This window comes from Gouania willdenowi, chromosome 15 (assembly GCF_900634775.1).
Source record: "Gouania willdenowi chromosome 15, fGouWil2.1, whole genome shotgun sequence".
Taxonomy (NCBI): Eukaryota; Metazoa; Chordata; class Actinopteri; order Blenniiformes; family Gobiesocidae; genus Gouania; species Gouania willdenowi.
Genome location: NC_041058.1, coordinates 21256887 through 21281922, shown reverse-complemented (window position 1 = coordinate 21281922; position 25036 = coordinate 21256887). Strand labels below are relative to the sequence as shown.

The window sequence follows — 25036 nt, the reverse complement described above, 5'->3', positions numbered from 1 at the left end:
AAAAGAGGAGAAGAAGGACTGGACTGGAGGCCAGTGGTCCAAGGTCCCTTTTCTGATTAAAGTAAAGTGTTCCTTTCATTTTGGAATCAAGGTCCAAGGGTTTGGAGGAAGACAGGTGAGGAACAGAACATTGCACCCCAAATCATGACTGATGACACAGGACCTCAAGCAGATTGAGAAGGTAATTGTAATTGTCTTTCTGAGGATAAAAAAATAATTGTAATTTAATTGTAAATGGAAAAATAAAGGTTAGTCACTGTAAACATAATTGAATTGTAATTGAACAAGGGTAATTGAAAAGGTAATTGTAACTTTAAAATGTAATAGACCCCAACCCTGGTATGGACTTCTACCTATTGTCTAGTGCACACACTGCTTTGAAGGTTTGTTGTGATTATGTTAATTTTGACATTGTCCATTTGATGTTCAGTTTGTATCCTGTGTTTTTGCCAAGTGTCTAAAATGATTGAGACAGTGCACACCGAAACACACTGGCGATCCCAGTTAAATGCCTGGGAAGCTTTAAATGTCGCCTATCACCTCAACAAATGAAAACTGCCCTTTAAAGTGCTGCCACATTATCCTAATGAATGTTATTTGCTTTGTAATGTGGATAATGAAGTTGGAAAAGGTCGTTTTTCTACTTCAGGATTAGGCTGCACTGACGCTTTACGAAAATCACCAGAAATCAGCAGTGAGAAGGTTAAACCATCCCCTGCCATCCCAGCAGTAGGTAATTAGTGTAAATGAATAAATCTAGGTGGCCATGGCAATGACTGGATTTAAATTACTGTGAAAAATGGAAATGTTAACAGTGTCTGAGATTAAACTCAAGGAAGGAGAAAAGGGGACGGTCAGGGTGGGAGAGGATTAAGAAACAGCTTTGAAGAGCAATTCCCATGTGCTCCACCAAACCATATCTCACTTCTCTTTTTCTCTTCCATTGCTTGCTATATGAGGACTGATTTTACTGAGTTCAGAAAACTCAATCTGGCAACACAAACATTTCATTGTACATACTGTAACGGTATAAGTACTTGATTGTCATCAAGTTTTTATCAAAAATAAATGGTTAAGAAAGGATTTTACATCATCAGTTACATTGACACACACTCTTAAGCAATGATGGGCGGTAATGCGTTACTGTAATCTGATTACTTTTCCTAAGTAACGAGTAAAGTAAGGGATAATAATTGAAGAAACAATATTTATGTTAGTTATTTTCCTGCCAGCAGGCTGCGTTACTAAATTAAACAGTCTCGCTGCTGTTACATCATCGGTAAACAACACACAAGAAAATGGAGCACGAGAGAGGGTAGCTTTTAATCTTTGAAAGCACCAACATTACTTTGAATTTGACTCCGTAAAAGACGACAAAAACATTAGTGTGCACTCTACGTGGGAAGAAAACTTGTTGAATAATTCAAATTCAAATCTGAGCAAGCACTGAGCATTAGGAAAGCCCAGACCCCACTGCTGCTACAACATCCACATCTACCGAGCGGCTACATTGTCGAGGACATGTTGCCAATATTCACCGTAAACTCATTCCTACACATCGTTGAAAAAATACCGGCCAAAAACGGCATCAAGCTGCCACAGAGAAAGTCAGAAATATAGTCGAGTCAGAAACTGTTGCATTTCATTACATTTTTGCTTGATGCAATGTGCTTAGTGTAAAATTTAATTAAAAAAATATTAAAAAAGAGACAGTTTTATTAGATTCCTTTTTTATATGTGAAACATGCTAACAAAACAGAAGTGGGCTGAAAGGTCGACTGATTAATATTTTGTACATCACATTTTTTAAATGTAATTTAATTATATTAAAGCTGATATCGGGAGATTCTGAGAAATCTATGTTCATGTATGATTCTTTTGAAATGCGAAAAATTACCTAACTAGTCTTTTACTATGGTCTAATGCAGATGGTCACTTATATACATTAATGTATAAAAGTCCCTCCTTCGTCCTATAGATACAAATAGAAACGATCGCCGACTGCGCCCAGCCAATAGGCTTTGACTTCCTGTTTTTGAGACTGTCAATCAAAGTGAATGCGGAACTGTGCACGGAAACAAGGCCGTGCGTCACAACAGCAAACAGGTAAATATGATTTTGGCTCTTACCTGACCCATAGACCTATATCAATGCGACCCAATGCAACCTTGTTATGTTCCGCGATGCACGTGCAGAAAAGTAGAGGCGTGGCTTCTGTTAGATTGCAGAGGCAGTAGGAGGAAGTGGAGCTTTTGAGGGCGGGACATCGAGACGTCCTCTCAGAAACTCCGGACATCAGCTTTAAGTAAAGTAATTAAAGTACCTAGTTACTTTTGAAAATTATTAATCAGTAAAATGACTGGATTATTTCCTTGGAGGAGTAATCACTAATCCAAGTAACGTGGCCAACACTGCTCATAAGGGGCTAGTCCACCTTGGTGAACAGTGTAGGGTTCATTGCCTTGAGACAATTTGACAATTGGTAATTTGGCGAAGTAATATATTTACTATATTTGCTGTCACTAGCTTCAATTCCAGACATAATTGCTACATCTAAACACAACCAGACAAGACTTAAAGAGGCCTTTATTATACAATTAACATAATAAGGACCATCCTGGGATCCCTTTAAAAAGAACCAGTAATAAAACATATCTTTTCCATTTTCCTGCTTTCCTCTCTCCCTCGCATTGTGTTCTCTTTGTATGCATGTGCCTGCTCAGCACTAAGCTCCTCTGGGGCTCCTTTGTTGCGTCTTGAACACATAGTGAAGCAAACCTACATGATCATCATTTACATATTCATCAGAAAACAAGTGTGGCACAAGTCTGTGATAAATAGGAAGGAAAATGACATCAGGTGAAGCAAATCCTGGCACCTGCCTTGTGTCTGAGATTCATCTGCTGCATCTGCAGACGTGTTAAATCACAGGACAAAATGAAACATATGGTCAGTCTTTCCAGCACCACTGGGACCCTCTCCAACAGCGCACCAGCTTCATCAACACCTTGATCTCCATATTTTAGGGGATTTTCAGAGAAAATAGATGCAAACATGAATATGAGTTAAGTGTGAGAGAGAGCTTTCACTATTTCACTCAGAAATGTCCTAAATAATAAGTAATTTCTATCTTTCTCAAATCATCTGCAGTTGTGATATTTAATCTTTTAAAAGCTGAATATTTAAAAAAAAAAAAAAAAAAACTTTGATTTGAAAAAAACATTTTTTAAGTGCACCAAAGTGTAAGTTGCAGAAGTTAGAGATATCATTTATGACAGCTTTTACTCACTTTTAAAGATTAATTAAACCCCAAAACCTGATCCTGGTCCAACTTTCAACATTTTAGTCAAAGTATTTCAATTTTGACATATTTTGTTTTTAAATGTCTATGGGTTGAAACCCAAATATTATAATAGATTTTTGCTATTGGCTGAGAACAAGATCATGTGACATTTTAGAACCATCTTGCATCACAAACAAGCACTGTTAGCCCCGCCCCTTTTATAAAAACTTGCACCCGTGGACTCTACAATCTGTGGTGAGTAGGTTGGATTGAGAAAAGAGTGAATAGAGACGTATATTGAGTAAAGCGTAGCTAGTTAACATAGCGTAGGTTGTTCATTGGAGATTTTATAGTATGGACTGGGCGTGTCTTAACTGCTTTAGGAGCCCCGCCCATAATCAAGGCATTTTTTTTAATTCCCTCCTAGTGGCAGGTCAGGAGAAAGCCGGGGTTTAGTTACTCTTTAAAGAAATACTGAGCATGAGAGAAAGTGTAAATATTTATAGATGGGGAGATTATATAAAATAGAAGCTTAATAGATAAAAGTTATTTTGTCTGACATGTGTAAGTTTCTTCCAGGTTTACGATTCCTCCTGAATCAAGTGCTCGGCAACCTAGAACAAGCAGGTACAGTAGATGGATATATCAATGCATGAGCAAAAACGAGTAAGAATTGTCAATTTATTTTGAGCTGCAGATGACTGATTTACTCAGAGTTTACACTGGGAACATAAAAGCTCTGCAGAGCTTGTGACTGACATGGTCCTCAATTAGTAATAACCTGTGCCAACAGTAGTTTCCCGTTGCCTGGAAAACAGGTGGCCAGGTCTTTATCAACCTTGTAATGACCACATCAGTTCAGCAATAGCTCGGTGACATCTGTTTTTTTGAGTAGAATTTGTAGTATGAAAAATGTGTCATTGCTTTGTGAAAAACACCACATTGTGTATTATTGTTGGCCCAGTCTATGAAGGGAAGAATACAGAAGAGACAGCTTGGAAAAGCCTTGAGCTCCACTTCAGAAAGCACAAAGGAAAAATGACTTTCACCACAATAAACTGAAGCTGAAATGTAACAACAAAGATTTGGTAAAAACTGTGATATTGTCGAGATATTGGTGAAATCCTCTCCATGAAACCTCCACCAACTTTAAAAAAGATGCTCAAATTAGAAAAGGTGTGTTTGATCACTGTTCACTCTCCAAGAATATAAGAACCCTGGGATGTGTTTGTTGCTACCATTGCGCCTCCTATCAAAAAGCATGGCTTTGGGGTTCAAATCTTCCTATCAAAAGAGATAGTTCTTCTACTGCAGATCTGTGTAACAGCCTCTGTGATCTATGCAAAGGAGATAAGCTGTGTCCATGCTGGATTAGTACTGCAGGACAATCAATGTGGGTTATGCAATTTACTACCTCCCACGTCTGGGATTTTAATGAACAATGCCAGCTCCTAAAGTACGACTTCATGGCTGTAATAAATTAGTAGAGAAGCATATACTGTGGGTCAGATTGTAGTGGGTGTGATTGCCAAAAAGGCTCTGCAGCCTAATTTAAGAATTACACATTGATTGTGTGATTGTATAATTAAAAGAACACACAGAAAAGCAACACGATTTTCACTTTGCCAACTGAAGAGACAAGTTTATTTTAGTTGTTACAAGTTTTCAGAAGATTGTAGAAAATGTTCCATAAACTATTTCAGCAGTCAGTATTTCATCCTCAATAATATCAAGAGTTTTTCAGTGGCACTTGAAGAGTCTGAAATCAGAGGCTGGAAATCCTTTCCTATTACCTCTCTGAACTCCTCCCACACAGGCTGTTACTTTTGGAACAGCAGGTACTCGGGTCTTTGTGGCTATTCTGTGCTCTTGTGTCAATTCAATGACAGCTAAACCCCAGATTGTATCCATCCATCTACCCATATATCCTCTATAACTGATATCATTCAGGATCTGACTCAGAGTAAAAGGTTGGGTACACCATGTACTGAATGCCAGTCTAACCCAACAAAGCTATTAAACAAACTCCAATAAAATGGAGTATATGTTTTTTGACTGTCTGAGGAAATTTGAGTTTACAGAACCAACCTATTAAAGCAGGCATGTAAATTTGACAGAGGATGTTTTTTCTTTAGGGATTGAACCATGAATATCCACAATGAGAGCAAATGATGTGAGACTGTGAAGCTACACGCCGAGTTGCACAGCCATCCAAATACATGGGTTCTAAAGGTCAGAGGAAGTGGTTTTGCAGAACAGCTGGTCCGAAAAGCTGAATCTGAACTTTGGCTGCCCTTAATAGCTTTGAACTTCCAAACTGTCGGCACTGTACTGAGAGATTTCCACCAAAACAGCAAGCAAATCCAATGCCACTGGTCAAGAAAAGATAAGATGACGCTTTATTTTCATTGCATTCAAATCACAAAATTTTAGTGCAACTCACAGAAGAGATTCTGACTAGTTAAAGGTAGGGTAGGTAATTTCCTCCAGATACACTTTTCAAGTTTTGGGTTGAAATTGTATGTCTTTATGTCCTGACTAGGGTTGGGCATCGTTTGGATTTTAACGATTCTGATTCCGATTCTCAATTTCGACTCCTGCTCTAAACGATCCTCGATTCCGATTCTTTGAGTTGTGCAGGTAAACAGGTCACAGGTTTCACAGGAGAATTTTTTTCATTTAAAAAAGCCTTTTACACAGGTTATTTTTATTAATTCACCTATTGTAGTGAATATATTATAGACATAAATGTAATTGGACTCTCAAGCCACAAAAAATGCACCACTTTAAAAAGAAAATAGACAAAAGAGCAGTGGAAACTTCTGACATTTATTAATCCTTAAATCTATGTACATGTGTACATATGTAAATTGTATATGACTGTAAATAATTCATATGTTTTATATAAATGGGTAAATGTTTGAATTGTTTATATTGTAACAGTTGTATGGAGTGCATGTAGCAATAGAAAAAAAAGCAACAACTGGCCGTCACTGTCTGTAGAGTCGAGGCAGCAGCCCCTACCCCGCTACAGAGAGACGGCAGCAGCAGAGGACTGTCTTACACTTCCTCATTTAGCGGGGCAAAATTAAAGCTGATAACTTCTTGAGTATGCCTACATTCTGGGTGAAGTCACCCTTTAGTAACTCCCTAAGTTGATCATTTAAACCATAGAAGCAGCGCTGTCTATGATGAGAAGAAGTGATCTGCGCGCTCTCTCTCACACACACACACACACACACACACATAGACTGCAAACCCCGCGTAAACAAACACAGCAAGCCGTGGAAACAAACTAGTGCGGGCATTTAGTAATCGAAAAAACAAATCAAAATTCAAACATCTTCGTAATGATTCCGGAAGCGGATGTGTTCTGAAAAAGTAACAAAGAAAATCTGTCATCTGTAGCAGCTGTAAACCTGTAAAAAAGTCGACCAATGAATCGTTTTTCACGACTCCCTGTCTCCCTGCTCATTCTCGACTCCTTGCGTGCACGAGCCCACACTCAAAGCGCGTCACCGGTGACAGAGGTAAAACAGAGTCTTTAGTCACGTTTTTTAACATATATAATGATAAAGTTTTGTGTTAACTTATCGCTGAATGAGACATGAGATGACGCAGCTTCTACACAATACAACGTTTTCCCAATTGTTGACCAAGACTTAATCTAACCTCACATTATCCATTTTTAAAAAAATCACACATTAGGACAGCATCTACAGAGCAAACACAAAACAAACTGTACATTCTCTGTACAGCAGTGAGACAGTGATGAGATCACTCATACAATGAGTGTAGGAAACATGTGAGCATGCATGTTCTGGACTGAGGTGAATAAGTCTCCTCTCCGTTGTCATCACTGTGTCCACATGTGTGTAGTCAGCGCACACACACACAAAGTTTATTCATGTTTTGCAATGTTGTGCATGTGTCGCAGACATTTTTCTCTCTCCTGCAGTTCTCCTAAACCTTTACTTATTTTTGTGTGTTCTTTTTTTGTTCTCCTCCCAGGTAAGTAAAATTACTCCAATATATCTTTTCACTCTGACATATTGATTTAGCACTAATGGACAGCACAGTTGTCCTCTCTGGGCAGCTAAACTGCAGCAGGATATTGAGTGAAGAGAAAATATTGAGCTTCAAGTCGATATTAAACAGTGATTTCTTTGTGTGTGTGTGTGTGTGTGTGTGTGTGTGTGTGTGTGTGTGTGTGTGTGTGTGTGTGTGTGTGTGTGTGTGTGTGTGTGTGTGTGTGTGTGTGTGTGTTTATATTTGTCCGTTATGTATTTGGTTTTGGCATGTTCTGATAAGCTGAAATTTCAACTTGGGTACAGCTGAAAATTGTGTGAAAATTGTGTGCAGACGAATAAAAATCAGACACACACACACACACACACACACACACACACACACACACACACACACGCGCCAGCCCCTAGAACTCCATTGAGTGACAGTTCTTTATTTCAGGAGTTGTGAACCTCATGTCTGGGCACATGCCATCACTTCCGTCCCTTCCACCTGTCAGGTTCCCTCACCTGCTGACGAGAGGGCAGACAGCAGTAATGGTGGCAGTGGTGGTGGTGGGTGAGCGTTAGATGGGCTGCTGGATGGCGTCCCAGCCTTTGTGTGCCAGGCCTACATCACGGTTCATTTCCCAGCCTCCTCCGCTACGCTCAGCCAAGCCTCTCTGCAGGTGTCTCACTGCAGAGGACTTCTGTCACCGTATGCATGGCAGCATCTCTATGCTTATTCCAAGGCAGGAAGCCATTTGTGCGACTAATGAACAAAATGTTTCGTAGGTATTAAGACAGTCCTACCACAAATATGAATACATAGTACGCTATATACTAATAGCTTTTGCTGCGTAAATTCTACCATACTCATGCACAGATATGAACTAATTTAGAGCACAATATTGTAGGAGTTGGACTGTGGGTAAGCAAAGGGCACGTAACACTGAGGATAAAAAAAATTTTGTCACCAAAGGAAATTATGATGTATCGTGAATCAATTTATTTTCCCACCTCTACTTTTAAATATAGTTTAAACCTCAAACAATGACTGTAATATAAATCAACACTTTACATCAAATATTATTATGCTACATTGTCAAAAGAAAAATGAGTAAAATAAGTATATCTCATCTCACATACTTCCCTTTGTTAGGTGAATATGATAATGGTAAATTACAATATCATCAACATATAAAAAAAAACTGTTGAAGTAATTTCCCCCGTGGGATAAATAAAGGACTTCTGATAACTGAAGTGCAAAGTATATAGAGAACAATGCATTTACACTTAAAAAGACATTGACCCAGCGGAGAAGACATCACGATCTTAAAGCAGAACTAGGTAACTTTTTCACCTTAATAAATCCTTCTCATAGTTCCAGTGAGGGTAATACAAGTGTTCATGGGGTGATTGGGGGGGTCTTTCACCCCCCCTGCTTTCTCTGGCCTGAAAACAGCATTTGCAACTTCCCTGCCTCTGAACTGGTAGCAAGACGTACTGCTTTACGGCAGCCCAATACAAACTACAGTGTGTGTGATTGCGCAACAGGCATACACACACACACACACACACACACACACACACACACACACTCGCAACCCAGTGCTCCATCAGGCAGCGCACGCACAGACATCCATCTATCTATCCATCCATCCATCCATCTATCCATTTTCAGAGCCGCTTTGTCAGCACACAAACAAACACCACACACATTTCCACACTCCCTTCCGTATTACTCCCACATCATTCATTTATTTTACTTGTCTCTCTTCCTCATACTGTTCACATGGTCACATGGGACTATATGTGTGAAAGCACCCTTTGTGTCACCGTTGTATTAGGATTTTCCCATGAGCGGTTGCTACTGTCTTGGGAGAGACAGGTGGTGGGAGGTGCAGAGTTTTAACGACAGTGACATAACCAAAAGGGACCTTTAGTTCTGCTTTAAAGTGCGTTCACACTAAATGCAACTTCAGTGACTATAGTTGCTAAATCGCTTGTGATGAGTCACTTGAACATAGTCACGCTTTTTGTTCACTTCATCAGTGACGAGACGACCAGAGAAGTGACGTAGGGAGAAACTATAACACTTTACTTGGAGTGTTATACATAAGGCTGACATTACGCTGTCAATATCTGTCATTAGCATGAATAAGGTGTCATGAAGGCTGTCAGTAAGTGTTGTTTGCTAAATTATGACACCTTTGGAGCGATGTTGGCATTTTTTGGGTTAGGTGGAGGGATCTAGTGGGGTTAGGGTTTAGGGTAATGAAGGGTTAGAATAACGAACGACACTTCATGACAGCCTTCATGACACCTTATTTATGCTAATGACAGATAATGACAGGGTGATGTTAGCCTTATGTATAAAACTCAAAAAAGTGTTACCGGATAAACTTATTGATGATTGGATGTCATGACACAGCGTCACTTGCTTGAAAAGTGTGAAACTTTCAACTTTAAGCAACTTCCAGTGACTCAGATTGTGCGATTGAATCGCTGGAATTGCGTAGGTCGCATTGCTTGAAGGGAGGTTGCTTGACGTCGTGTCATTTACATTGATTTTTAATGTATTCTGGTCGTCAGAGTCGCTGAAGTCGCTTTCGGTGTGAATGCACCTTTACAGTTCAGTGTCATTATTTGACGTAACTGACATTTGGGGGTATTTCCTTTATAGGAACATTCAGCATATTGAGCTTGTTTTAAAATATCTTCTCTGCAAGAGTAAGTTTATTTTCCTCACTGTACTCTTCTTATTAACTACCTAAGAGTTTGTAACATGTTCTGACTTGTATTCATCTCAGTCCAGCTGCAGACATTATAAAAGGCGTCTAACACCTTGAGTTTGAACGTGCACTGTCATCAGGATACAATGCAGACAATTTCTCACTTGGCCTTATTGTCAATAAGCTCAGAAGACAACCCCGAAACATGCAAGAGATGGTGACCTTGCATCAGAAATAGACACTTATGTCATCATTATGATCATGATCTTTACTGAAAATCACAACGCTCCATCTGTCTCCGTTTTTTAACCGCATAACGATTGAGCGTAACTACAATTGTTATGCTAATACGTCTTTTCTATGTGCGCGGAAGTGATGAAAAAGTGTGAGACAAAAGTGACACCAACACAGTAACACCCTCATCACTTCCACTTCTCCCTCATTTCTCCCGACGTGTGAAAAACAAGATTGCATTGTCTGTTGATTAATGAGGGAAATACTATTAAAGAAAGCATAAGTCTTGCTAGGTGATATATAGTGGCGTTCTATGGATCATGTAAACAATATGGCTATGAGATTTCCATAAATCACAAACTTGTGAGATAAACACATGCAATATGTCGCCATCCATTAACACAGCCTCTTTAGAACGGGTTGGTCAGACTTCTCCAGGTTTTTTGCTTAAACAAAAGGTTGATAATAATATCAGGCCTATTTCCCTACCATTGTGACTGTTTGTGTGTGTGTGTGTGTGTATGTACTCTATATTTCTGTCCTGCTGTTGCTGGTGAATGTTGTTACCAGGGTAACATCCTTAGTGGCCTGCAATTTGTGAGTATGGTGCCATATAATGTTTGCTCCATGTTGCCATAGTAAATGCCCCTGTTCAGCAGTGTACACTGCATGAGGAGGCTTAGTGGGCTTAATGCTCCTCAGTGCAGCAAACACTAAGGCAGTTAATTAGGGTTTATTGAAAAATCAATATTGTGACAGTTGTTCAACAAAGCATTTTTTCTACATTAATCGATTCACCTTTTCTTGCCATTTTTGACAGTTTTATTATGCTTTTGCAAATACACCATTTTGCATTAAAAAAAAAGTAGATTTAAAAAACATATAAGAACATAGGTATAATATAACTGAGGGCAGAGATGGGTTTAGTAACAGAAATAGAAATTCACACGGTTTAAAGTCAGCAGCATCCGATAGTAAAGTCACTCCTGCACTTTAAAAAGACTTCCCACAGTGAACACGCCTGGCTATAAGACGGTACAGAAACATATGCATTATACATTATATAAAAGGTGCACCAGAGTCACAGACCAAGTACTGTGAAAAGGGATGACTTAACAAGAAAGCCCAAGTACAAGCACATCCTTTGCAGCCCTTTATGCTTTTCGAGTTTATTTTAAGCTGAGGGAAGTAGAATGTTTCCGCCTTAAGATCTAATTATAAAAGTATCAGAACAGCCTGTGCATGATAAATCATGAGCTAATGGGTATCTCCATAAGACTGAACCTGATGGCCTTTTTACAATTGAAGCACTTTTCAGAATCATTGGTTTAAAAAAGAAAATACATTAAAGGTGCAGTCTGTGACTCTCAGATCCCTCTCTCCCCCTCCCTCCCCGCTGCTCTCTTACCCTGCCTCCAAGCTTTCTAAAGTCCCTCCCTCAGAGGAGCTAACAAGCTAACGTTTGTCCAAAAGCAACTTCACAGTAATATAACATACTCTGTTAAAAGCATATTACTCGGTTGTGGTGCATTCTGGCAATCTGCCAAAGGCTGCAGGAGCAGCAGGGGGGACTCAATGAGAATGTTTTTTTTTTTTTTTTTCACACAAACTACTAGTTTGATGTAAAGCTGTCCATACATAGTGACAGCTTTACCAAATATGACAAAAAGTTACTTTTATAAGAGTTGCAGACTGCACCTTTAAGTAACAAGTGCCATGTCGGAGAATGCTTGTATGATTTAATGAATTGGGTGGTTGTAGTCAAATGGGAGGTTGTGCACTGAAGGGCAGCACATGTAGCTTACCTCCATCTGTATAACTGGTGTAAATACAGAGGAGGAGGAGTCACATATCATGCTTACTAATAAATGCCACTGAATGGAGTTTGTGGGCTCTTGAGCATAATACTGATGCTCCATAGTTGCTGCACAGAAGCTATCCTTTTCTCAGAGCAGATAGGTAATATACAATGATAAATCGTAAAGACTCTTGATTTATATAGCGCTTTATCCCCACCGATGTAGTCTCAAAGTGTTTTACAATATCAGCTCATTCAACCATCCACTCTCACATTCACACAGCAATGGGGCTGAGCTGCCATGCAAGGCACTAGTCAACCATTTGGAACAACTTAGGGTTCAGTGTCTTGCCCAAGGGGACTTCAACATGGTATAGATCGAACCCCCAACCTCTTGATCAAAAGATGACCCCTTTACCACCTGAACCATGGTTGCCCCAATGGAGCAAACATTTACAGGTTGGCTTCATTTTACTCATTGGAATTATAACAACTTATTCCACTTTTTCAAAGTATGCACTGAAAACAATAGAAATATTATGTAAACTTAAATGGCCTTAAATTGGATCTTTTGGCCCAGACCTGGGATGAGGTCAATGCCTCTTCAGACCCTGATATGGCATATAATGCCTTTAATAAGAAAAACTATCTGTATAGAGTATGTTTAAAACATAGAACTACAGAAACTGAAAATAGATATGTCATATAAAAAAAAGTTGATAAGTATAATTCAAACTAATAAGAAGTACTATTATCATAATTTATTGGAACAACACAGAAATGATACCCAAGGGACCTGGAAAATACTAAATGAAATAATTAAGAAAGGTAGAAAAACATCTAATCTGCCCCATTATTTTCACAATCAAATCATAGAAAATGAAAAGGAAATTGCAAATGGCCTAAATGTTTTTTGTTTTTTTTTCCACTAACGTTGGACTCACATTAGCTCACAAAATTCTAGAACCCAAAGTCACACAAAGACTAAATTGTAACAGTTCTAAACCAAATCCAAACTCACTTTTCACAGGAGAGGTTGAGGAAAATTATAGAAGTTATTAAAAAATTCAAGAATAAAAGGTCAACTGATTGTTTTAACATTGATATGACGATAGTAAAATAAATAATTAATTATGTGGCAAAACCATTTACATATATTTGCAATCAGTCTTTTCTCACGGGCACTTTCCCAAGAGAAATGAAAACTACAAAAGTTTGAATTCATAAAAATGGAAATAAAAATATATTTGGCAATTATAGACCTATCTCGCTTCTGCCACAATTCTCCAAGATTTTGGAAAAGTTATTGGTAATTAGGCTTGATAATTTTGTTAACAAATATATTAATGCAATCATGGCGCTTATAGAAGATATTAGATCTGAGCAAGGCCTTTGACACCATAGTTTATACAAGGCTTTTAAAAAAGATTGAAGGGTTTGGTGTCAGGGGACCTACATATGCCCGGCTGGCCGGCTGGAAAGCTATTTTAGCAACAGATACCAATATGTACATGTACACAATGTCGACACTGAAAAAAAAACGAATCACACATTGGGTTCCACAAGGCTCTATATTGGGTTCAAACTGTTTATCATGTATATTAATGATGTTTGTGTTGTTTTGGAAAACGTAAAATGTTATATGCGGATGATACCAGCCTGTACTGCTCAGGAAAGGACCTGAAACAGCTCCTTGCTACAGTAGAAGATGAACTTACAGTCTTAAAAAATGGTTTGATCTTAACAAACTTTTAATGAATCTCAGTAAAACAAAATACATCATTTTTGAAAATAGAAAAATCTGTGATCATACGACTTTAAAAAATAATGATACAGAAAATTGAACAAGTTTCTGCAAATACATTTTTAGGAGTTACCATTGATCACATATAAGTATATTAAAAACAAAATTGGCAAAAACCATCGCTGTAATTGGCAAAAGGAAAACTGTACTTGACAAAAAATTATTTTATAGCTCCCTCATTCTTCCTTACCTAAATCATGGCTTGGAAATATTAGGAAACAACTACAAGTCCAATCCTATTTTCCTACTCCAAAAAAGGTAATAAGAATGATCACTAAAGCAGATTTCTATGCACCAACAAATCCTATTTTTGTAGAACTAAATTTATTGAAAATCCATGGGATTGTTGACCTTAACACATTGGTAATGGTGTACAAGGCACATAATAATCTTCTCCCTCCTCACATCCAGGAGCTTTTGGAACACAGGAAAAGTCAGTATAATCTCAGAGAAACCGGCGTTTTCAAAAAGGTAAAAGCTGGAACAAATAAAAAAAGTCGATGTATTTCTGCATGAGGTGTTAATCTGTAGAATAACTTGAAAGATTAAAAAAAAAAAACAATCCGGAACAGTCACAGCTTTTAAAAAGATTTATAAATCTACTATAATTCCAAAGTATATAACCTCAGGATGAATAAAGTAAGCAACTAATGAATAGACTTTATTAGATCCATAACAGATGAAATTAGTGAAATGACGATGTGATTTAGTTTAAAAATAAAAACAACATAAAAAAAAAATGAAATTTATGTTAAAATAACTATTCTAAATACGTGTATTTCTCTTCTGTTGGACACTTGAAATTGTTTATAAATTATTATAAATTATAAATCTTTGTGTTTTGTCACATGGAAGTCTGTAAACAGGGTTAGGCATAATAAGTATTAACTTCAGTCATGCTGTACACAAAATAATGGAAATGTTTTGTTCATGTTTACTGGAATGAAATGACCGAATAAACTACTACTACTACTACTACTGCTACTGCTACTGCTACTACTACTACTACTACTACTACTACTACTACTACTACTACTACTACTACTACTGCTGCTGCTGCTGCTGCTGCTACTACTACTACTACTACTACTACTACTACTGCTACTACTACTACTACTACTGCTACTGCTACTGCTACTACTACTACTACTACTACTACTACTGCTACTACTACTACTACTACTACTGCTACTGCTACTACTACTACTACTACTACTGCTGCTGCTGCTACTACTACTACTGCTACTGCTACTACTACTACTACTACTACTACTACTACTACTACTACTACTACTACTACTACTACTACTGCTACTACTACTACTACTACTACTGCTTCTGCTGCTACTACTACTACTGCTACTGCTACTACTACTACTACTACTACTACTACTACTACTACTACTACTACTACTACTGCTGCTGCTGCTGCTACTACTACTACTACTACTACTACTACTACTACTGCTACTGCTACTACTACTACTACTACTACTACTACTACTACATGAAAGCACCAACAGGAAGCAGTAAATTATTATATTGTGAAACATACAAGCTCAATTGGCCTCATATGCATGTGTAATTGAGTGACGTCCAAATATAAATTCATTGGGTCTACTATGATGGTGTCACACTCTTTGCAGGTATAACAGCTTGGGCTCATGTAGTTTGGCTTCCCACTATGGTTGGGAACATTCTCCCAGAAACATATTCATATGGTCAGACACTAATGTTGGACGAGGAGGCCTGGCTGGCAGTTTTTGCTCTAATTATCCTAAATTCAGCTTGAGGTGAAGTCTTTGTGCAGGCCTTTCATGTCCCCATGGACCTTGCTTTATGCACTGGTGTGAAGTCATGTTGAAACAGGGAAGGAAAAAACCAAAAACTGCTTCCACAAATTGCTTAAAGCATTTCTAAAAGATATTTTCACTCAAACTGAGTGGGCTGAGCACAACTCACAAACAAAAACTCCCCACTATGACCTCCCTCAACTAAACTTTACACTTGGCACAATTTCAGGGGGACAAATACTGTTAGCCTCGAAATCACCAAACCCATACTCATCCATCAGATTGCAAGATGGAAAAGTCTGAGGCACTTCAAAGTACACATCCACACAACTCTAAAACCCACTTTGCATCTGACACTTTGCATTGCACTTGGTGATCTATGGTTTGGTTGCAGCAGCTCAGCCATGAAACCCATTCAATGAAGCTTTCTGTGCTCTGTTCTTAAGCTAATGAAGTTTGAAGGTCTGAAGAGATTGATTCTGGGGAAAGTTGCCGCCATCTGCACACCACTAATATTTGTGATTGTGGAATATTTAGTGGCAAAGACACAGGTGGCATCCTGATAACACGGGGGAATTCACCGAGCTACCTATGGTATAACATTCTCTCACAAATGTTTGTAGAAGCAGTCTACATGTCTAGTTGTTAAATATGTTGGTCATTGAAGTGATTGAAACAACTGCATTCATTCAGTTTTTTCTAGTGGGAGAGTATAAACCTTTGGCACTTGGCTGTAAATCATATTTGAGACACATGGCTGTCGCTTTAATTGAGGCGTTGATAATTGCATATTTAAGTATGTGCTGCACTGAGCTGTATTAGCCAATCATGAATGCTGCGTGCTGCCATTGGATGAGCTCTAAAGAGAGCTATGCACTGTGCTGAGAGAGAAGCAGAGAGCGGGTGGGATGTGTGTGTGTGTGTGGGGAGAGGGGCTCTCAATCTCCACTGCACTCTCTCATTCAACGCCTATAGTCAGCAGAACGAGTGGCGGAGCAAAGCAGCATAGCATCTATGGCTACAGTATCCTGCAGATGACTCTGTTCCATGGAGGAGTGGAAGAGGAGAATTAGACCAAAAACCGGCAGGAAAAATGATGGGAGTCTTTGAGGAGAAGGAAAGATCAGGGAGGAGAATGAATGACAAATTAAAGGAAGTGAAGTAAATATAGCTCTGCGAGGACCACTGCAGCAACACTAAATCTGGAGATGTCAGGATAACCCTGAACAGAGCAGTGTGAAAGAGTGGAGGGGGAAAAGAGGTGATTTGCACAACTGATCACATCACTCTGTGCAAGCAAAGATAAGAAGAAGTGTTTCCTGATCAGCGGATCAAACTTCACTGAAGAAAAGTGACTATGGAATACCAGTCTGATACTGAAGCTTCAGAGGAGTAACCTAACCAGAAAAAGAAAAGAGTTACATCTACATTTTCTTCATGTTTGACAAACCTCAGCCGGGAAGTGAGAATAGTGCACTGATCATCACAGCTGAAGGCTCCACTGTCCTCATCCCCCACCTCAGCCCTCCGCCGCATCTGCCTGCTACTGGTGAATGTCTTCTCTGCTTGCACTCCCACTGCTCGGCAGTTGAACACACTCATGGTCGATGCCAAGGGAAGGAACATGAAATGTTTGACTTTCTTCTTAATGCTTCCCGAGACAGTCAAAGGCAAGTCAAGTAAAAGCTCCAAGAAAGGGAATGCCAGTGGCAGCCCCAAGCTGCCCCCGGTCTGTTATGAGATTATCACTCTAAGGAGCAAAAAGAAGAAGAAGATGGCAGCAGACATCTTTCCCACCAAAAAGCCGGCATCCACTACTACGGTGCAACACTACCAGCAACAGAACATCAACAACAACAATACCATACAAAACTGTAACTGGCAGGGCTTGTACTCTACGATTAGAGAAAGGTAAGCAAAACAACCAAGTTCCTTTCTCTCCAGATCTAAAAGGTCTCTCATACAATTCGATTTTTATTACAATTTTCTTTGGAGAACCGTGTGTGTGTGTGTGTGTATGTAGGGGTGGGTGCTTCATTCAGCCCTGCCTTTACTCTCTCAAGGGGAACCTCTGTATACTCCTACTCTGCTGCTACTTTGGCCACTCTGACATAACAGAGGGCGGACAGGCGCCCGGTGCTTTCGATATGCACAACAAGCAGAGGCGGTTCTGTAAAAGCAAAATATTTACCTTGGCTCATCGGTAAAAGATTCCAGCTGTGCAGAGCAAACCATGTACTTTCCAACCTGGCTTTATTGTCTCTTCAGAACATCATGGGGCTGTTTGCCCACCTCTGTAACATGTTCCACTTCTCAATAATATATGATTCCAGCTTTGTTGTTGGTCCCATTCTTTCACGGTTGGTTTTTAAATCGAGGTCATTGACATGTTTTTCAGTTCAATTAATAAATGAAGGAATAAAAAAAATATTGTATTCACGTGAGATGCTTTTAAGTCAATCAAGGAGTTCAGCTGTGTCTGAAGTTAGTCTCTTAATTACTAAAGCAGAAGTGGTCATACACATACATTTTTAGTTTTTTTTTTACCTTGTAATGTGCACTGAACTCCCATTGCTAAGGTTTAGACAGTCCACCTATATTTCTGTATGACTCCAATGTATCTTTCCTCTTGTTTCTCTTTTAGAAACTCTGTGATGTTTAACAATGAGCTTATGGCAGATGTTCACTTTATGGTGGGTCAGCCAGGAAAGACTCAGCGGCTGCCGGGACACAGGGTAAGGTTTTCATCAACCACTAATATCACAGCATGCAGGGAGGAAATTAGCATTGCCCATTGTTGTCCTTACCACAGAAAGATAAGAATGCTTTTCCTAGCCAGCTAACAATAATGGAACTAAAATGCCTTTTGCAACCACTCTCACATTCGCGCCATGTGCATTGTCGAGACAGACGTCAATTATTTATGTAAATTAGGCTAAAGGCACACTAAGTAAAGGAGGAAGGGAAATCCTCTTCTGCAGTCATCTCACTTTGAACGAGACTCCTTTGTCTACTCAGACACTGCTTTAAACCTTTTTTCTTCTTTTTTTGTTACAAATATTGACCTTTAAAACACTCGCCAGGAAAGAGTCAATAAAAACGCACAATCTAGGTTTCATCAAACAACTCAGTACATCTCTGGAATTTTTCAGTCTATAATTTAATTCATTCATTTATTGTCTGCCCCTTCAATCTTGTACTCAGTGGAGGTTTGCTGGTGCGTATGCCAGCTCTCACAACAATCATATTTACACACATAAGGTCACTCTGACAGGAAGTTTAGTCTCTAATTGTCTAACATACGGTTACTTGTTTTTAGACTGTGCTAATAAACCAAAGTACCAGGGTTTGACAGAATGAGCAAACTTCACACAAAAATGTTTTTCATCCAAACTCAGGAATTTCACTGTATATAAAACCAGTTCAGATTTGGAACAGTCAAAAATAAAAAAAAAATAGTCATCCCGTAGCGCTCATCAGAAGACATAAAATTGTTAAGAAAAAACGGGAAGAAATCTCCAGCCAAACCATGCTCCGAGGTGGCAGCCATCTGCCACGACTGGTTGGGGTTAAGGCTGGCATGCACTGCGCAATTTTTGGCCCATTTTGAGCCGATTTTTGACTTGTGCGTCTATTTTGGGATTGTGCGAGTCTCAGCTAGATCGTGTTTTGTGCATCGTGTAGTATACGTGGGGTCACGAGAAGAGATTAACACCTCATGACCAGCTCCCGATCAGCAATCGTATGGTCGTACGGAAATAAAACATGTTTGAAATCTAGTGAGGCTATCTCATAGTTGAAGCACGGACCGGCTTACCTTACACTCCCACACTGCGCATGCGTGAACACTGTAGGGCCACTGTAAAATTGACAGACTGTACTGCCTACGTCTGTCCAGCCAGCTCCTGGTCCATCACATTCCCATCTTTTCTTTTTTAAAGCTCTTTTTATTTTAAAGTTCTTCTTCTTCTTCTTCTTCTTCTTCTTCTTCTTCTTCTTCTTCTTCTTCTTCTTCTTCTTCTTCTTCTTCTTCTTCTTCTTCTTCTAATTTGTACGTTGCATTTCTGGAAACAAGACCCCGACGTGTCGTGAATGAACGTACATTGTGAGCAGTCAGATCGTGTAAGAGTGTCGGTCCGTATAGTGTGAGAACATATGCACAGTGAGCTTCGCATATTCGGGCTCTGCACATGAGTCGCACAGTTTGAGCTGGAGCTGAGGACATCAATTGAAAAAATCGCACCGTGTATGCCAGCCTTAAGTAGACAGAAAGAGAAGAACAGAACCGGATAGAGAGATAGAACATCAAGATAATGGCAAACATTTACAATTAGCCATATCTATGAGAAGCCTATTGTGGACCTGTAATACCAATATCAAGTATTTCATTCTACAAGGCCATTACACAAGAATGTATAAGGTTTTTGGTAAATGCACAGGGTTTTTTGTTAGCCACCTACCCTTTGAACACACAAACTCCAAACAATCTATTATAAATGCTTTTTGACTATGAGAGGTAACAAGTGTTCACTTGTTTCGACAAGAAACTGAATGCATATTTCAATATGTACAGCAACAAGAACAATCATAGCCTCCTTTTGGTTTAATTTTGTCAAATATGCCATTGCCTTCCAGAAAATACATGTTCTTTTTTCGTCTGAGAAAATTGATGCCTCCCACATGTCCACCTACTCATACTGTATTTGGGTAGCACACATAATACCGAAAAGGTAACACTTTATATTTAATACACAGAAGTAAAACATCCATGCAGTCAAGAAAAAGAAAATCGAGTATCTTAAAAGTGTTATCAATAGTATTTAGTCATATTTGATTTTATAAGGACTTTGGAATGGTGAATCAAATTACTACGTTGACGTTGTGTTATACTTTGATTTGTTGTGTCTTAAAAGATCTTAATAAATAGAAAACTTCTTCCCTGTCCAGTGCCGTGTCAAGAAATATTACCTGGCTAAGCACAGAACAGTGTCTCAGGATCATTATTGACTCACATTTTTTTTTTATTCCAGTTCCAGGGCAATCATGACTAACCTAAGTTGTTGTTGTTTTATTTTTAAATCAGTATTCTGTCACTGTGTTTTGTCCTTTCTTTTCTGCAGTATGTCTTGGCCGTGGGCAGCTCAGTGTTTCACGCCATGTTCTACGGTGAGCTTGCTGAGAACTCAGATGAAATCCATATACCAGATGTGGAACCAGCGGCATTTCTGGCAATGCTGAAGTAAGACATTTTCAACAGAAAATGATCTATTTAATTTGTTCATTCACATTATCTTGTGTTTAAATGTCTAGATACACTAGATACAAATTGGAATATGTTTAGTAGCATATCACCACATTCTTTGCGATTGATCATAATATCATGATTTGTGTTCCTGTTTTTAAGATGTTGACCTGTTGGCTTGAGTGTTAGATATTAATCATAAAGCTTGTGCATTATTATTTACATTTTCTTTCTCACTACTATTAAGTAAAATGGCATTGATTACACCAGTTTTTGCCAAATACCACTAACCACTGTTGTCTGAATAACTAAGGAAATCCATTTGTTTTTCGGCTTTTTTTTTCCCCTAACAGGTACATTTACTGTGATGAAATTGACCTGAGTGCTGACACAGTGCTAGCCACTCTCTACGCTGCCAAGAAGTATATTGTTCCTCACCTGGCTCGTGCCTGCGTCAACTTCCTGGAGACCAGTTTGAGTGCCAAGAATGCCTGTGTGTTGCTCTCCCAGAGTTGCTTGTTTGAGGAGCCCGAGCTGACACAGCGCTGCTGGGAGGTGATTGATGCCCAGGCGGAGCTGGCATTACGCTCAGAGGGCTTCTGTGACATTGACGCTCAAACCCTGGAGAGCATCCTGCAGCGAGAGACACTAAACACTAAAGAGATAGTGGTATTTGAGGCTGCGCTGAGCTGGGCCGAGGCTGAGTGCCAGAGGCAAGAACTCACCTCATCAACTGACAACAGGCGAAAGGTTTTGGGCAAGGCCATGTTCCTGATACGCATCCCTACAATGGCTTTGGATGATTTTGCCAATGGAGCTGCTCAGTCTGGAGTGTTGACACTTAATGAGACTAATGACATCTTCCTGTGGTACACAGCAGCTAAGAAGCCTGAGCTGGAGTTTGTCAGTAAGCCCCGGAAAGGCCTGGCACCTCAGCGCTGCCACAGATTCCAGTCCTGTGCTTACCGAAGCAATCAGTGGCGCTATCGAGGCCGTTGCGACAGTATCCAGTTTGCCGTGGATAAAAGAGTTTTCATCGCTGGGTTTGGACTGTACGGATCCAGCTGTGGTTCTGCAGAGTACAGTGCCAAAATTGAGCTGAAGCGCCAAGGGGTACTGCTGGGACAAAATCTGAGCAAATACTTTTCTGACGGTTCAAGTAACACCTTCCCTGTTTGGTTTGAGTATCCAGTCCAGATTGAGCCTGACACGTTCTACACTGCCAGCGTGATACTTGATGGAAATGAGCTGAGCTACTTCGGACAGGAAGGAATGACGGAGGTTCAGTGTGGAAAGGTGACTTTTCAGTTCCAGTGCTCTTCAGACAGCACTAATGGCACGGGGGTCCAGGGGGGTCAGATTCCTGAACTCATATTTTATGCTTGACAACACCTGTGTAAAGATTTTCTTAGTTTTTAGTGCTCTTATGGCAAACTAAAGGTGGTCGCATTGTGAATAAGTTCACTTTCTGTTATTTTTGTCACTGTTGTGTAAAAAAAAAAAGTCAAACTTTGAAAGACTGGTATAGTTATGACCTTAGTTCAAGAAGAAACACTAATTTGTAATTATGAACATATGTAAAATCTCAAATGTATAAGATACTACACTTCTGGCGTATTCTGGCCTTAAGAAGATCCTATATATGAGTATGCTAAAGTTTGTTTCTTATTTCTATGCTTACATAGAACGCACATTTATAGCAGCAATACAACAAATACTATAGTCTCAGTCTTGATGATCAATTTTCCACAATGGAACAGGATGTATGATATTCAAAACCAGCATGAAATCACCAATCCTGCCCACATTCAGAAACACTTTAGATTATCATCATATTATGTAAAAAAAAAAAAAAAAGAAAAAAACCCAAATCCATCTGTATTTTGACTGGAGTCATTTCAACAGAAGCTTCACTTTTTTATTATTCAAAATAAGAATCTGGGGACTGCACACAAGTAGTCACATGACCTTTACGGGGGGCATCGGTGGCATGATGGTGATATACACCATGCTCAACAGGTTTCTGTTGAATACGTGTGAACAGATTTACAGTGAAAAATAAGACTTGAAAGTATTAGCGTTATATCACCATGTGGCTAAGTCTATCTGCACTACAGTACGTATAGCTTAAGCAGTCTAATTCTAATCATTCTAATGTGCGCTACTAATTGCTCTTGCACCTTATTTATTATTGTTTTTGTTTACAGGTTTACATTTTACAACAACAATTGATCCTCTTGGAATCTATGTATCTGTTTACTAAATTGCTGAGCACGCACTCCTAATCTGATCATGTGTATCAGCATACTGTACATGGAAGCAAGTTGCACTGGCGTTGTTGAGGGAACTTGTTATTTTATTTGACCTGGCACTTTTTAATTTGTCCGTACTACTGTATATTCTCTCCGGTGTACAAGGTTGGTGCAGAGGTTTGTCTACTGATGATAACAAAAGGGTAAACTGGTATTTATGTTCTGTGTTTTAGTGCTGCAGTGCTGGGAGACTGCTGAATGTGTGTGGTTGATAATGATGCCAATAAACAAGACAAGTGGGAAGTTTCACTGTGTCGCTCATTTGTAAAATGTAGTAACAATGCATGGCATCGTGTTTTCGAAAAAAGCTCTTGTTATGGTGAATGACAAACTGCGTTTTTTAAAGGAACATCACCTAGTCAATAATTCTTTCAATTCTATATGAATTTTACTACAAACTTCCATAAGTCTTTCCACAACATTACCATTGTAACAGCCTGGTATTGGCAAAAACATGTTATAACACGCATATTTTAGACTTGAAACAGTGCAAAAGTATCACAAACACAGGCAATAGCATTATTTGAAATAATCTTCAAATTTTTTGTATATGAATTGTCACCATTGGCTTCCCAACATCTAGTTTCTTTGCAACACAAGAAACTCTACCCAGATAAGGTGGAATAGGACTAAAGTAAATGACTTTTGATTGACTAATGCTGCAAACTAGATGATACATTCGGATAGCTCATATAGGACCAGTGATTGGACAGCCCTCTAAAACAGTGGTTCTCAACCTTTTCAGCCCACGACCCCCAAAGTAAAGGATCCATAGACCGGGGACCCCCACTGTACCTGAAGGTGATTGAACACAGACATGAACATTAAAGAACAGTCATGTGGAGACAGGGCCATCTATGAAGGGGAATAAAGGGGAGAACTTTTTGGAGCCCATCCATAAAGTCAGCAAAAATGATGGTCCATTGTTCTATGAATCTGTTATAACCACATTTTTTTATTTATCTGAATAATATCCACTATTATCCAGGAAGTTTATTATTATTTGGGCCATAGTATATAGTCATCTTAAAGATGTAAATCCTTGTTTTAATCAGAAATAAAATGGGTTAAAAGTGACCAAAAATGGTGGAAATAGTGGTGAAATGGGATTTTAAAAACCACAGAAATCGGTTAAAAGTTGCAAATTAGAGTGGGCAAAAATCGACAGAAAAAGTGGTAAAAAGGGTTTTAAGTGTCAATATTGGAACAATTAGTTTAAACTGGCAAATAATGGGCAAGACAAAATCATGAATGTGGTTACATTGGCAAAAAATAAACGTAAAATATGGTGAACAGAGGTTAAAAGTGACAATAATGGGTCAAAATATGTGACATTGGGTGGAAAAAGTGGCAGAAAGGGTTTATAAGTGCTGAGAATGTCTTGAAAGTGGAAAAAAAATTGCAGAAAAGGCATTGAAATTTGATGGAGAAGTGGCAGAAATGGGAATAATGTACCAAAAATGCATTAAAAGGAAACCAAAACATGGCGAGAAAATAGGTAAAAATATGGCAAGTTTGGTGTAGTTGCTGAAAAAGGATAAAAATAAGCAAAAATTGGCTCAAATTGTTCTGAAAATATTCTTAGTTTCTTGAAGGCATCTGGCAACCCCCTCTCAGTGACCCCAAGGTTGAGAACCCCTGCTCTAAATGACAGCCTTGAAACAAAGCTGAAGTAATATCAAATCATTACATATTGCTCACATTTAATCAAAAACAAATAATTATAGGAGAGGAGTGTTTTTCCAATAAAATCATAAGAGATTACAATGGTAAAATATGTTGATGCTAAGTTTGTACCAAGCTCACATATTTCATCTGGAGACAGGGA

General features: G+C 38.9%; 1 protein-coding gene across 2 annotated transcripts; it reads left to right on the top strand.

Annotated features, from left to right (window-relative positions):
- Positions 1-94: 94 nt before the first annotated feature.
- On the top strand, positions 95-23451 carry btbd3b (BTB (POZ) domain containing 3b). Of its 2 annotated transcripts, none has more exons than XM_028469373.1 (4): positions 95-181; positions 18299-18389; positions 20775-20893; positions 21250-23451. In XM_028469373.1, exons 2-4 carry the CDS (start codon positions 18309-18311, stop codon positions 22280-22282), a joined length of 1233 nt encoding a protein of 410 aa, XP_028325174.1. In that variant the 5' UTR covers positions 95-181; positions 18299-18308; the 3' UTR covers positions 22283-23451. The 2 variants fall into 2 exon arrangements, with proteins under 2 accessions (XP_028325174.1, XP_028325173.1); XM_028469372.1 differs by lacking the exon at positions 95-181 and adding an exon at positions 16550-17565.
- The last annotated feature ends 1585 nt before the right edge of the window (positions 23452-25036 follow it).